The 14026-nt window shown below is 43.4% G+C and overlaps 1 protein-coding gene across 4 annotated transcripts; it reads right to left on the bottom strand.

Annotated features, from left to right (window-relative positions):
- On the bottom strand, positions 1-12577 carry AKAP8L (A-kinase anchoring protein 8 like). 4 transcript variants are annotated; one of them, XM_072149198.1, is made up of 12 exons: positions 12433-12577; positions 6919-7033; positions 6527-6803; positions 5948-6041; positions 5355-5392; positions 5082-5118; positions 4061-4130; positions 3804-3945; positions 2538-2643; positions 2184-2314; positions 1258-1353; positions 1-513 (listed from the first exon to the last, which is right to left on the bottom strand). In XM_072149198.1, exons 1-12 carry the CDS (start codon positions 12473-12475, stop codon positions 253-255), a joined length of 1410 nt encoding a protein of 469 aa, XP_072005299.1. In that variant the 5' UTR covers positions 12476-12577; the 3' UTR covers positions 1-252. The 4 variants fall into 4 exon arrangements, with proteins under 4 accessions (XP_072005299.1, XP_072005300.1, XP_072005297.1 ...); XM_072149199.1 differs by having other exon boundaries at positions 6527-6800; XM_072149196.1 differs by lacking the exon at positions 12433-12577 and adding an exon at positions 11883-11975.
- Positions 12578-14026: the final 1449 nt, after the last annotated feature.

The raw sequence follows: 14026 nt of genomic DNA, 5'->3' as shown, positions 1-14026 counted from the left end.
TACGATTGCACAAAACATTTCCTTTTTTAATGAAAGAAGCAAAGACCATGCACCGTTTTCATCCAGAACTGAGTGGACACCACAAGATACACAAATGTCTTCCATTTCTTGTCAATACATGGATAAGAAATTTCGACAAAATATATATCTATAGAAAATCTTACACCCCTCCCCAAGAGTCAACACTAGAGTCTTTTATGTAAGACATGTTGGGTGTGTCTTCAGTTACACCTCCGCCATTTTTGTCTTCTTCTACTGTTTATCAGTTGTTTCAATCTCTGTATTTTCCAAACTTTCACATTCATGAGGAGAAACCCCAGCGTCTTGTCCAGCAATGTCACCCTCTTCCTTCATATCAGACTGCTCAGGTGCTGGGTCCTCATAAGTCTTCATTTCGTTAGACTCTGAGTAAGTGCTGCAGGGTAATGACTCTGATTCTTGGGATTCTGCTGCTGAATCTCTACTACAGGCGCTGGCAGTCTCCTCACGATTATCTATGAAGGGGTTTTGGCCCTGGAACGGCAATAATACAGTATTACACAACATGTAAATTTATAATGTCATTTTAGGTGTCACTTTTAGGGACAATTGATGTGAAAATGTAATAATGTGCCATTAAGAGTCCCATGACCCTCAGAAACAAGTAAAAGGTGAGGGAGCTATGTCCGGAACATGTCCTCCATCTTGGATTAAGGGTAAGTTTTCCCAAAGGGAAGGTGTTCATGTTGAAGATCAAAGGAATTTTAGAAATCAATATCTCTTGTGTATGAAAAGTTATCAGTACAGAAACTGCAACAACTGGGCTGCACAGCTACATGACATGTGGTCCATGGTACAGAACACTGAGCTGATCCAGTCGTATGAACCCCCAAGAGAATCCATGGAGAATAACTTTTGGACCCAAATAACGTTTGTAAATCTGAATGTAGCAATCGATTTCTGAGACAATTTTGGTCTTCTTTGATATGCTACATGACTACCTCTCCATTGGTGACACTTGCCCTTCATTCAAGATGGCGGCTTCCAAGATGGCGGCTGAGTTCCAGACAAAGCCTAAAAGACTAGCCACCTCACCCATTACTTTCTGTATAGTAATAAAGCTATGCAGGCTTCTAATATACTGTCTACTCAGTACTTTCTGTTTTTAACATCTGAGTGTTTTCTTTCAGTGACAGGGAGCAGAGATCCAGAAAACGGTACATCAGACATTACAGAGATCACACAATAATTCAGTATAGGATGCAGCTCAGTCACAACCTGCATGTATTGTTCCAGTTTCTGGCTGATCTGCTTGTTATTCAGGATGCTCCTGGCTACGGCCATTGCTGTCTTTTTGGAGTTTTCCATTGTGACCTACAATGGAAGAGAAGAAAGACAAGACAGTGAGTACTCCGGTTATTGGGTGGGGACTTTTGTTGTGATAACAAGGCATGGCGTTATATGGTAATTATAGCTGGGACCCGAGGACAATGTTACTTCTATGAGCTAAAAAGTTGAGTACTGGGTCCTCTGATCTTTGGTTGTGTAATGAATGTTGCTGCTCCTCACATAACTACCCAAAGTAACCACTAGGTGGAGCTCATCGCATACAGATTGATTTTGTTCCCATTCAAATCAATGGATGATGTATACTTTCCTATGCTGTAAGCTCAAACCTAAGGAGGCTTACCAGGTATTACCTAGCCATAGAAGAGGTCATCAATGGCAGATCGATAAGTTCTCTGTGTAGCTCAGCTCTTACAAGTAATTGAGAACCCAGCTGCAGTTCCCATGTCTGACCACTACTCAGAGAATGGTGTAGAAGGAAGGCGGTGTAAAGCTCTTCCATCCAAGTGCTTCGTTTTACAATCTGTACTTGCGGCCAATACTTCAGCAGATACTACTGCCCCTCCCAGTGTACAATGGGGCACATTTACTAAGAACAGTGCAGTGTGTACTATGTGCAGTTGCCTGTGTAGAGTGGAGGGGGCGCCAGATTCAGGATCTGTGGTGCCTGTTCTTCATAAATCTGGCGCCATCAGCACTGCCCCGACAGAGCGCACAACTTTTTTTTTTGGTGCACCTTTAATAGTGGACGTGTAACACAATTCTGTCGGACTTTGCATGATAAATCTGGCGTACGGTCCCCCTTCAGTGCCCCAATGTGTACACAGGTACCCCCCATAGTTATACATATGACTCACCCGGCGGTTCTGGTTGTGTAAGGGGGATTTGATATGTCGGTGGAGGGCACCATGATGCATAGGGATAAATACGTTGCAGGCAGCACAATGAGCGGCTTCTACTTTCTTCACAAAATGCTCCATGCCCAATCCTGTAAAGAGAAACAAATGAATCCCTTAAAGGGACAGTCCCATCTTGTAAAGAGTTTGCTCATAGCTAGGACCTCCAGGACCAGAGACCATGCACCCCCATATACGTTTCCCCTGCACTGTGGTGGTGCTGCACTTTGATCATGTATTTCCTCCTGATAGTTTGCCCCGGGTTTTCATAGGTGAAGTGTCAGGTGGCTCTCATGTAAGTGGCCAAGTCATTACCTTGGGTGAGGTCCTGATTCCGATAGATCTGCTGAATTGTCGTGCTGAGGTCTTCAATGAGTCCGCGCCGTTCCTCTGTCTTCTTAGTCTTGTGCAGCACATACTCCTGGAAGAAGAGACATAATCCAGATGTCCAGGCAGTTATGACTATACACAGCTGCACAATGTGGTAGGTAGATCTGTGTAACCGTTACATTGTATCCATTGTTAGTAGCAGCAGGACTGTGAAAAATGCATTTTGTATTCCAGGATTGTAGCTGGATTCGGTTCCCTTATTGTGCACTGGTGGTTGAGATCGCTGCATTGTACTGCTGAACAGCTCCTCTTCATGAATCATTTTTGTAGGATTCAAATAGAAGGGGAGGGGCTGTGCAGAACTACAGCAAAGAGATTTCACATACCAGTGCACCAGAGTACTCAAAGTCCAGCTACTATCCTTGAACATAAATGCATGTTTTTTTTAACAGTCCTGCTGCGACGGGCAACACACAAAGTTATGGCTACACAGATCTCCAGGGACAATACCTAACACTGTTTGCACTTTTGCATGCTCAAAACTGTTGACAGATTCCTTTTAAAATACCATTTCCATTTTTTGTTCCTTTGTTCCTATCCTTTAAATTCCCAGCCCTATTCTAATTCCAATTAATCGTCCACCATTTACTAACTACTGTGTTAGACACTCTGGGGCACATTTATTTTCCCTGTCCCTCGGAGTTCCCAAAAGTGCATTGTCCGTCCGGAATGCACTGTGCCGCGATTCACTAAGATCGTGCGCCCGATATCCTGCATGTGTCACTTCCCCGCTCTGGTCCGCCAGAGTTCACCATCTTCCTCCCGGTGCATGTAAGTGCTTGGCTTGCGACACATTGTGTGATTGCCCCAAAATCCGATCGCGTGTGCCAAAATCCCCTTTTAAATCCCTGTCCCAGCGGCGAAAAATGGAAATTGTCGGGATGTCCGACGAAAGTGCAATCTGCGGGGCCCTTAGTAAATGAGCCCCTCTGTCCACTCTTATCTAGGAGCAGAGTTTTCTCACTACGTTCTGCTACAGACAAATGTAGAGGGGAGTGTCCTAGACTACCAAATTTAATGTGTGCATACAGTATTAGGGAAAGCTGGTGACTTCTATTGGGACTTTCAGCATAGACATCACAGCGAAGCCAAGGGAGACTTGACACACCCTGTTCGGCTGATCCTGGGGGAAGGAGGATACATTTTGTTTATGGCAAAATCAGCGTGGCACTGGGTTCACTGAGGACATACCTGCAGGAACTCGGCCGCCTGTTTAGGAAGCCTCCCGCCCACATGGCTAAAATGTTCCTTATGGAAGTTGCTCTGCAGGTGACTCTTCATCTCCTCATCGTAGAAGGTGCGAAACTTGCAAATCGAACAGACAAACTGGATCCTGGAGAGGAAACCATTGGTGCCATCATTTATTCACCTGTCTGTTTTATGCTGTATGTTATAGTACTGTATATATACTGTATATAGCTATAGCCAATCCGCTCTGAACCGTGTACCTCTCTACCAGTCTGTCCCCTATGCGCCTGTTCTGGGTCTCTTGGCTTTTGCTAGATGACGGCTTTTGTTCTGTAGATGATATCAATGACAGTAATACATGGGGGGGTCGGGAATAAGTAGGTTCCTACATTTGTTGAAGAAGAGAGCCATGTAATGTGAGATAATCCTACAGTATTGGGTAATAGGGTAAAAATAAATTTCCCTAATAGGTTTTTATTAGAAATTTAGCTTGGCATCTCCCATAGATGCTTCATCTCAGTCACTACAGGCTGCTTGTTCATCAGAGAAGCATCCTGTGTATCTCTTATCTGTATTCTCGTAAGTAGTTAGAAACACTCATTTAAGCTGAAATATAACTGAACATAAATCAGCTTAAACCATATTCTCTGAGACTTGGTAAATTAAGAGAATGCAGTGGTCACATGAGTGGTCACATGAGTGGCGCAGTCTCTTCACCTCATTTTCTTAAACAGAAGTACTCCTTTAAATGAGTGTTTTAAACCACTTAGTAAGGTACTGAGCTTTCAGTGCGTGTGAGAAGAAGCCTGTGCAGAAGATGAACCAAGCTAAATTTTTAAAGAGAACCTATTGGGGACACGATTTTAATCCAATAAAAGTCATCTATCTCTCAGCATTGTAAGCACACTTACCTGCAGAAGAAAGTTTAAAATAATAACCACAAAATTGCCGATCTGCTTTTATATTCCCATTTCTGCTCTCAAAAAAAATCTTACATTTTCAATGTTTTACAAAATGGCGGCATTAGAAATGCTACTCATCCCATACAAAGCAAGCCCTCATTAATTTTTCTTCTTAAAAGCTGAGGACTAACAAAAAGAGGTAAAGCTTCTGCTCCCTTAGATAACAAATTAGGCATGGATGGATCTGTATCCACTATGAAGGCTCCTATTGGATAAAAGCAAGCAGAGATCTTGAATATAAAGAGGAAATGATACAGAACACACACTGTAATATTCCAGAAAACTTTGTTTCGTTCGGTTTCCCCGAATCTTTTTTTACCTGACTCTTCTGGTCTTTCCTCTTCTCTGTCTTCATCCTGGAACACAAATAGTGAAGACGTTGTATAAATGTTGCGTGCCAGTCGCCTACCGGGATCACGGACAGCGACACAGAGAGACCTGGGACGTTACACTGCAATTCTGCCTTACAGATGCACATCTCTAGGCTTTCATCCATGCTGGGGTGGAGTTGTATACACAACGTCTACATCTCACTCAACCACGGACTGAAAGATGTGACTTCTAGCCCTGGCAAGTCATTTACAGAACTTACAGTCCTCGAGCTCCGTGCTGGTTCCGCAGCATTGCCATCTGGAAGAGAAAACATGGCTTTTGAACCATATTCCTCTCAGGGATCTACCTCCATCGTACATCATGTTAAAAATAGGCATATAGGTCTTGTTTTTTTTTCCGGTCTGGTGGTTTGCCAAATCTACATCCATCCTTATCAATAGAGTATTAACACTATCTGGTATGAGTTCAACCTCCAAGACTCGGTAACAATATGTGGATAGAGAGAACTGTGCAGCTCATTTACACAGCTGCATAGTTCTCTCTATCCCTGCGTTGCATACACAATATAAGAACAGGTGATTTCTGGAGCCATATGGACCAAGTATGAATTAGTAATGATCTCCTAGACAACCTGTGATTCTGATACTCACCTGCTGATGTGAATAGAGCGGTAGTCCGCAATACTGCATCTTTTTTTTCTTTACCTGATCCTGGAGAAGATGGTGACCCCCCCCACTCTGAGGATCTGGGGTCAGGCACATTTGTCAGTATCCTCTGTAACATGGTGAACCTCATACGTTACTCCATCACAACCTGTTGATGGTCTTCTATATTCATTAACTAACATCTCACCTCCTTCTGATCCAGTCTCCCCACATTGAGCCTCATCCTCAGCTGTCCTGATCTTTTTTACCGCTGGTTGTTCTCTATCTTGAGGCATCTTTTTCTAGGTATCCCAAAAAACATAAAAAAGGAAAAATCTTATGTCAATGTGGCAATGCAATTGATTGTCCTTAAACGGTCAACATACTTTTAAAGGGGGTTATTTAAAAGGTTGTATCAGGTTTTCATCCTCTATCCACATGGTAAGGGATAACAAGCTGATATGTGATGGTACGACTGCTGCCAGCCCCACCGATCACATGAACTGGACCCCCAGCACTCCAGAAAGAAGGGGTCCCATTCTCACTAACGGGTGGAGAAGTGGGTGGGAATGTTTAGCCTAGCACTTGCCGCTCCCATACTATTGAAAGGAAGCAGCAGGACACATACTCGTCCTGCCGCTCCACCCAATAGTGAGAATCGGGTCTCTACACTTTGGATTGATGAGGGTCCAATTAGGACCAAAGACACAACAAGTGCCTACAGCAAGCAATGTGTGCAGCATTTTATGTATCTATAGTAAATCAGAGACATATCAAGTTTTCTCACTTTCCAACTTTTTTTGTTTTTCTGCTTGAAGCCTCCGCCAAAGTAGGAGTTTCCGGTGAACGCCCTCAGATCTTGGAAAGCGCCCATCTCTGAGAAGGCTCCGTGCTGCACAAGTAGAGAGGGGGTTCTGGCTCCTCTTCCACTGTTATCCCAAAAGTTTGCTGTTGGGGCCCTGCCCAGTGCTGGATAAGATGGGTACTGCTCCCTACGTCCTCCGTATCCTCTCTCGGGCTCAGAATAGCCGTAGCTGCTCCCCTCCGTTCTATTATAGTAACTGCTGGAGAAAAGGAAGAAATGTTCAAGATATCCCAGAGTATCTCTTATTAAGGGAACCATCACACTGCCCTCTGTGACAGTGCCAGTTCTGCTGCGGTACCATTCATGGTCCTTACCTTTCTCTGGTTGTTTCCATGTGTGTAGCTCCATTGTAGGAGGTCATCCAAGCTTCTGAAGAAGGCCTGTACGAGTCCTCAACGTAATCATAGCTATAGTCATACGATTCATATCCTTTAAGGAGAAAAGACAGGATGATGTATCACTGCTGACATACAGCTATATACATCAGTGCAGACGGCACATGTATAGATGTTAAAGGACACCTGTCATCAGGTCTTTGTCACTTGTCCTGTCACCTCTACCTGTTGGAGCAGCTCACAAAGATCCCATCCCAGCCTTTATCTAGTTATTTCATACATTAATCATTGTAAAATCATCTATTCTTTATTATGTAAATGAGGCTGATCACATGGTCAGAGGCAGTGATGTCACCCCTGTTACCCCTCCCCTCTCCTCCCCCTGCTCATGTCTGTGTGTAATGTATAGTAAAGCATGGCTAGTGTGTGTGCTGCATCTGCTGACATGCTGCAGCCTCCTAATATACAGGTGAGAGACACAGACATCAGCTACACATGAATCTGACATGTTCTGCTGTAACATGGCTGCCTGGAGCTGCTGTATCTCTCCTATACACACACACATGCACACACAGGCAGCAGGGGGCGCCAGCACCAGGAAGCACATCATTATACAGCCTCACACCATTATACAGGCTGTCAGTCATGCACTGGGGGTGTGGCTGTGCCTCCCACTCATGAATAGAGTGGACAGCTTGAATATGCTAATGCTTCATTGGACATTTCACAGGTCATTTGCATACAGCTTTAGGACCTCATTGCTCAGGTCTACAGGCATGTAGAGGGACAATAAAGGGATAGAGGCAATGCTCTCTAATGGCAGTTTATGAAAATATATTTAGTTTAGGGGGGTTATTTTGCATGACGGGTTCTCTTTAAGGCGGGGTACACCTGAACCAACTATGTTTTGTGAAATGTGGAAACTACCGTATTTTTCGGACTATAAGGCGCACAAAAAATCCTTTGATTTTCTTAGAAATCAAAGGTGCGCCTTATATATGAACCGTACTTACAGACAACAGCTGCCTTGAACTGTGCACAGGTCTGCCACCTGCTGGTCATTCATCCTTATAATCCGATGCACCTTATAATCTGGTGCGCTTTGTATATGAACGTAGATGTTTAAGCTGGCATTTATTGATGGTGCGCCTTATAATCCGGTGCGCCTTATAGTCCGAAAAATACGGTAGTAACACAATCGCCTTTAACATGGTACCAGACCACTGTTTCTAGGTGCCACAATACCATAAAAAAAATATCCACTGTTAACACCACATTCGGGAGATCGATTTCATAATAATAATAATAATAATTCCTTTATATAGCGCACACAGATTACGCAGCACTGCACAGAACTTGCCATATCAGTCCCCAATGGGGATCACAATCTAATCAACCTACAAGTATATTTTGGATCATGGGAGGAAACTGTAGGAAACTTACACCCAAGGCTGTAATGCTAACCACTAAGCCACCGTGCTGCCCCATATACAGACCCCATTCCCATCTGTAACTTTACCAGTGAATATGATTGTGTGAATAATAGGGGTGATTCTCATCTTTAGCGTGACACCAGAACTGTATTTCTAGGTACCACAGTTCAGAACATATAGTCATTTGAAGTGACAGACTAAAGAAGGAGCTGCAGGGAGACACTAGTTTACACAAGTACATGCACCCTCTTCATCTGTAGCTGATCCTGGAAAAAGGTGATGACTTAAAGAGGTTTGACCTTGAAAGAAAGTTCTCACATTTTAATCCCCTAGTGATGTTTACACAATAAAGATCATTTTTAACCACCTTTTTTCACAATTTTACTCAGTTTTATTGCTGTTTTAGCTTCTATCACTCATTATCGTTGTAAAATTCCAGAGTGTGGACGGGGACTCTTTAAGTAGGCACTTCATGATTCCTCTGTGCTGTGAAATGCTGTGTGCTGACAATGTGCTTGGATTATCAGGGTCCAGGGTTTATCTACACTTTCATTTAGCTCCTAAACAGTCTGCTAGTATCAGACACATACTAAAAAAGAGATGAGACAGATCAGAGACGATGAGATCCATGAAGTGCAGAGCTCTGTAGTGCCTGACAAAATGCCCTTCCTGGCGACATTTCATATCCCATGCTGTGCACTGGGAATTCCTAGTCAAGAGAAACTGATCAATAAACACATCTGCGCTTATGGGCTTGGTTTTCACTGTGCGCTCCAAAGGACACCTCCCCTTTATTCTTTGGGTCGGGCCGATCACGGGAATACCAATTTTATATATACGTTTTATAAGGTTTAAAATTAACTTTTTCATCCTTGGATCACGGATCCGGGTGAGGGGTCATCTTTTGCAGGACGTGATGACATTTTTATTGCTACCATTTTTTGGGACTTTACGAGTCACAATTTTAATAAAATTTTCATGTGTTGCAAAATGGTGAGAAAGTTGCAATTTAGCCGCTAATTTCCATAACAGGTTCACCACCCGGAATTGCGTTTATGATGTAATATTTATGGAACGGAAAGGGGACTTGAACTTTTAGTTTTTTTCATATTTTTTTGTACTATATCTGTAGACCCACTAGGGCACTTTAACCATAGGGGGTCTGACCCCTCCTACCATACACTTCAATACAGGCAGTCCCCGGGTTACGTACAAGATAGGGTCTGGTGGTTTGTTCTTAAGTTGAATTTGTATGCAAGTCGAAACTGTATACTTTATAATTGTAGTTCCAGACAAAATTTTATTTTGCCCCAGTGACAATTGGATTTTTAAAATTTTTTGCTGTAATTGGACCAAGGATTATCAATAAAGCTTCATTACAGACACCTTACAGCTGATTATTGCAGCCTGGGACTATAGTAATATCCAGAGACTTCACCAGAGGTCACAGTGGGCAGTGGGGTTCGTCTTTAACTATGGGTCGTCTGTAAGTCGGGTGTCCTTAAGTAGGGGACCGCCTGTACTACAGTATCGCAGAAAATAGGGATTTCTCTCATGAACTGAAACAGATCTTCATAAATGAGAAGCCCTTGGAGTGTTATATAGACTCCGGGCTGTCAGGGCGACACATCGTTGCTCTGTGATGATGTCAGGGGAGTGAAAATCTCCACCAAAATGGTGGCGCCCAAATGTCGTTGACATTTCACCCCTCTATAGGACTCTTCCTTCCTTGGTTACAAATGCTATAACTTTTTTTATCTTTAATAATAATAATTTATATAGCGCACACAGATTACGCAGCGCTGTACAGAGCTTGTCAAATCAGTCCCTGTCCCTAATGGGGCTCATAATTTAATCGAGGACCCAGAGGAAACCCACACGAACACGGCGAGAACATACAAACTCTTTGCAGGTGTTGACCCTGGGACTTGAACCCAGGTCCCCAGCACTGCAAGGCTGTATTGCTAACCACTAAGCCACCGTGCTACCATTCTGTTTACAGAGATGTGCAAGGGCTTGTTTTTTCGTGGGACAAATTGCACTTTTTAGTGGCACCATTTAATATTCAATGCAGGAAAGCTAGAAAAAAAAATTCCTAGTGCGGTGAAAAAAAAAAGCATTTGCAGCATTTTCTTGTGGGCTCTGTTTTCACTGTGCGCTCCAAATGACACCTCCCCTTTATGTTTTGGGTCAGTACAATTACAAGGTAACCAAATTTATGTAGGTTGTATTATTTTATTTTTTTTGTAGATTTGCATTTTTTAAAAAATCTTTTGTACAAAAAAAATTTGCCATTTTGCCAAATTCAGGGGCCCAATAACTATTTCATACTTCGGTGTACAGCACTGTGTAAGGTGTCGTTTGTTGTGAAGTTGAATTTGTATGCAAGTCGAAACTGTATGTTATATAATTGTAGATCCAGACAATTTTTTTTTTGCCCCAGTGACAACATTTTTTGCTGTATTGGGACCAAGGATTATCAATAAAGCTTCATTACAGACACCTTACAGCTGATCATTGCAGTCTGGGACCATACTAAAGCATCCAGAGAGCTTCACCAGAGGTCACAGTGGGCATTGGGGTCCGTCTGTAACTAAGGGGCGTCTGTAAGTTGGGTGCCCTTAAGTAGGGGACCGCCTGTATTGCAGCATATTGTTTTGAACACTGAATCTGTCTTACAAATGGCTGTCAGGTTTTTTTTCAGGGTAGTTTTCTGTAAGGCCAGCAGCACACGACCAGAGTAGAGGTTGGGACTCCATGCATCATTGTGATATACGATAACTGGAGTCCCCTGCTTTACCCCTGTTTGACTCCATGTATCATATATCGCTATAATGCATGGTGCTGGCATTTCCGTGGGTTCAGTCAGCAGTAAGATACAGTAGTAGTGGAGTATAGAGAAAATATCTGCACCTTTCTGCCAGTAACCACATAAGAAAGCAGAATATTGATATGCAGAGGTAAATCCTGCAGCCATTAATGTGTGCAAATACCCTAGGGCTGTGTTCACACGTAGCGTCTGCGTTGCGTACGGACTCCTGCTGCCAACACATCAAAGTAAAACACAATCTAAATGAAAAAGATGATCGCAGCAGGAGTCTGTGCAAAGTGCATACGCTGTGTGTGAACACGGCCTAAGGGTTTTATTGGTTGCCCCACCCTCCATATATTTAGCCTCTTATCTACCCCCATTACTAGCCTCTGATCACATTGAACACCTTTATAATCACATCATGGCCTGAGCTGCTTCATGATCAGTCACTGCTCAGCCCTTAAAGGGAACCTACCACCCCGATTCTACCTATAAAGGTAGAAGGGGTGGTAGGTGGATGAATGGGACGTGAGGATAGCCCTTTTTGGGCTAATCCTCACGTCCCGGCTATCTTTTTATAAAGTTTATTGCGGGCATATGCAAATTTATTTATGCGGCTACTGGGGCGTGGAGTAGCCGGACATGAGGCTACTAGTCGCGGCTACTCCACGCCCCAGTAGCCACATTACTCCGCCTACCATTTAATCTTCGGCGCGCAGCTCCTCGTAGCTGCGCGCCCTCGTCCGAGTCCCCCGGCATCTGCGGCCTACTGCGCATGCGCAGTAGCTCCGGCCCCGGAGCCGCGGCTGCGCAGCCAAAGGCCGGGGTTCTGCGCATGCGCAGAACGCAGGGGACTCAGACGAGGGCGCGCAGCTATGAGGAGCTGCGCGCTGAAGATTAAATGGTAGTTGGAGTAATGTGGCTACTGGGGCGTGGAGTAGCCGCGACTAGTAGCCTCATGTCCGGCTACTCCACGCCCCAGTAGCCGCATAAATAAATTTGCATATGCCCGCAATAAACTTTATAAAAAGATAGCCGGGACGTGAGGATTAGCCCAAAAAGGGCTATCCTCACGCCCCATTCATCCACCTACCACCCCTTCTACCTTTATAGGTAGAATCGGGGTGGTAGGTGCCCTTTAAAGAGGAACACCATGCAACGCCCCGCCCCCTGCGCTGAAAGGGACCACAGCTGGTAGTGCATTCTGTGAGTTGTAGTTGGATATAGACCACAGCATAGCGCTCCCACCGTCTGCTCCCGTGCATCGCCCTCCGCCTTGTCCGCCGTCCATGCCGCGGGTCCTTTGTCTAGTAACGAGTTTGTGTACTGAGCTCCGCCGACAGAGCTACTGTCAGTCTACGGCCGCGCTCATTGGTCAACGTACTTGTCATGTAATATTTCTAGTCTTATGATTGGTCATACGATCGGAGCTTCCGCCTTTTCCGGCGTTTTTCTTTCGTTTCTTAAGAAGCTCCACCCCCTGCTGTTTTGCGTCTCACGGAGGCTTGGCAGACAATGAGCTTGTAAATAAAGTTATTACAAAAAAAAAAAAAACTAAGCAGTCAGCCGCAATTCACACATTTACTGCGTTTCTTCTGGCGTAGTATTCTTCTGCATGGCTCAAAAGTTTACATAACGGCGTGCATATCAATAAACCACTTACACCCCTCAACAACTCAGCCCTTTTTTGTGTTTATGTTTCTATTTTTCACTCCCCACCTTCAAATATCTAGAACTTTTTATTTTTCTCTGTACAGAGCCATTTCTGCCATTTTTTTTTGGGTTCGGTTTTTATGGCTTTCACTATGCTCCCCAAACGACTCCTTTATTATTTGGGTTGGTGTGATCACAGCGATACCAACTTTATATAGGTTTTCTTTTTAATGCAGTTAAAAAATATCTGTACATAAAAAATATCTGTTTCTATTGACGTTAAAAAACTTTTCCGTACTTTGGAGCTGCGTGCGGTGTCATTGTTTGCGAGATGAGCTGACGTTTTTGCTACCATTTGGACCCTATTTTCCATTACAGGGTTCAACGCTGGAAATAATGTTTTTTTTAGATTTTGAATGGGACGTTTGGTGCCCGGCTATACCTTACACGTTTATGCCGCAACTTTTTTTTTGTTCATTTTTCAACCTCTAACTTTTTAATTTTTCCCATGTACAGAGCTGTGTGAGGGCTTATTTTCTACGTAATAAATTCTACTTCTCAGTGACATTATTTATTATTCTACGCGGTGTACTGGGCAGCGGGAAAAAAACATTCCAAATGTGGCGAAATTGGTGAAAAAAAGCATTTGCGTCACTTTCTTGTGGGCTCAGTTTTTACGACTTTCACTGTGCGCTCCAAATGATGCGTCTACTTTATTCTTTGGTTCAGTACAATCACGGCGATACCAAAGTTATACAGGTTTTATTGTGTTCTAATACATTTTCAAAAATGAAAACATTTTCAAAAAAATTTGTTTTCCCATCTTCTGGCACTCATAAATTTTTCATACTTCGGTGAACGGAGCTGTGGGTGATGACATTTTCGATGCCACCGTTTTAAGGACTATACAGCCTTTTGTTTACTGTCTATTGATTTTTTTTTTATATTTTTCAAAATGGCAAAAAAGGTGGCATTTTTGACCATGGACGCTATTTTCCACTACGGGGTTAAACGCTGGGAAAGAAATGTTACTATATTTTGATAGATGGGACATTTTGGGACGTGGCGATACTTAAAGGGGTATTCCAGGAATAAGCATAATTCATATACAAATGGGTACTCAAAATATAAGTTAGTGTGTAATTAGTTGTTATTTAAAATTGTGCTCCCCTTAGCAGAAAATTAGAAT

This window comes from Engystomops pustulosus, chromosome 4, assembly GCF_040894005.1.
Source record: "Engystomops pustulosus chromosome 4, aEngPut4.maternal, whole genome shotgun sequence".
Lineage (NCBI taxonomy): Eukaryota > Metazoa > Chordata > Amphibia > Anura > Leptodactylidae > Engystomops > Engystomops pustulosus.
The sequence above is the reverse complement of the archived record's forward strand: the minus strand, read 5'-3'. Positions and strand labels throughout refer to the sequence as shown.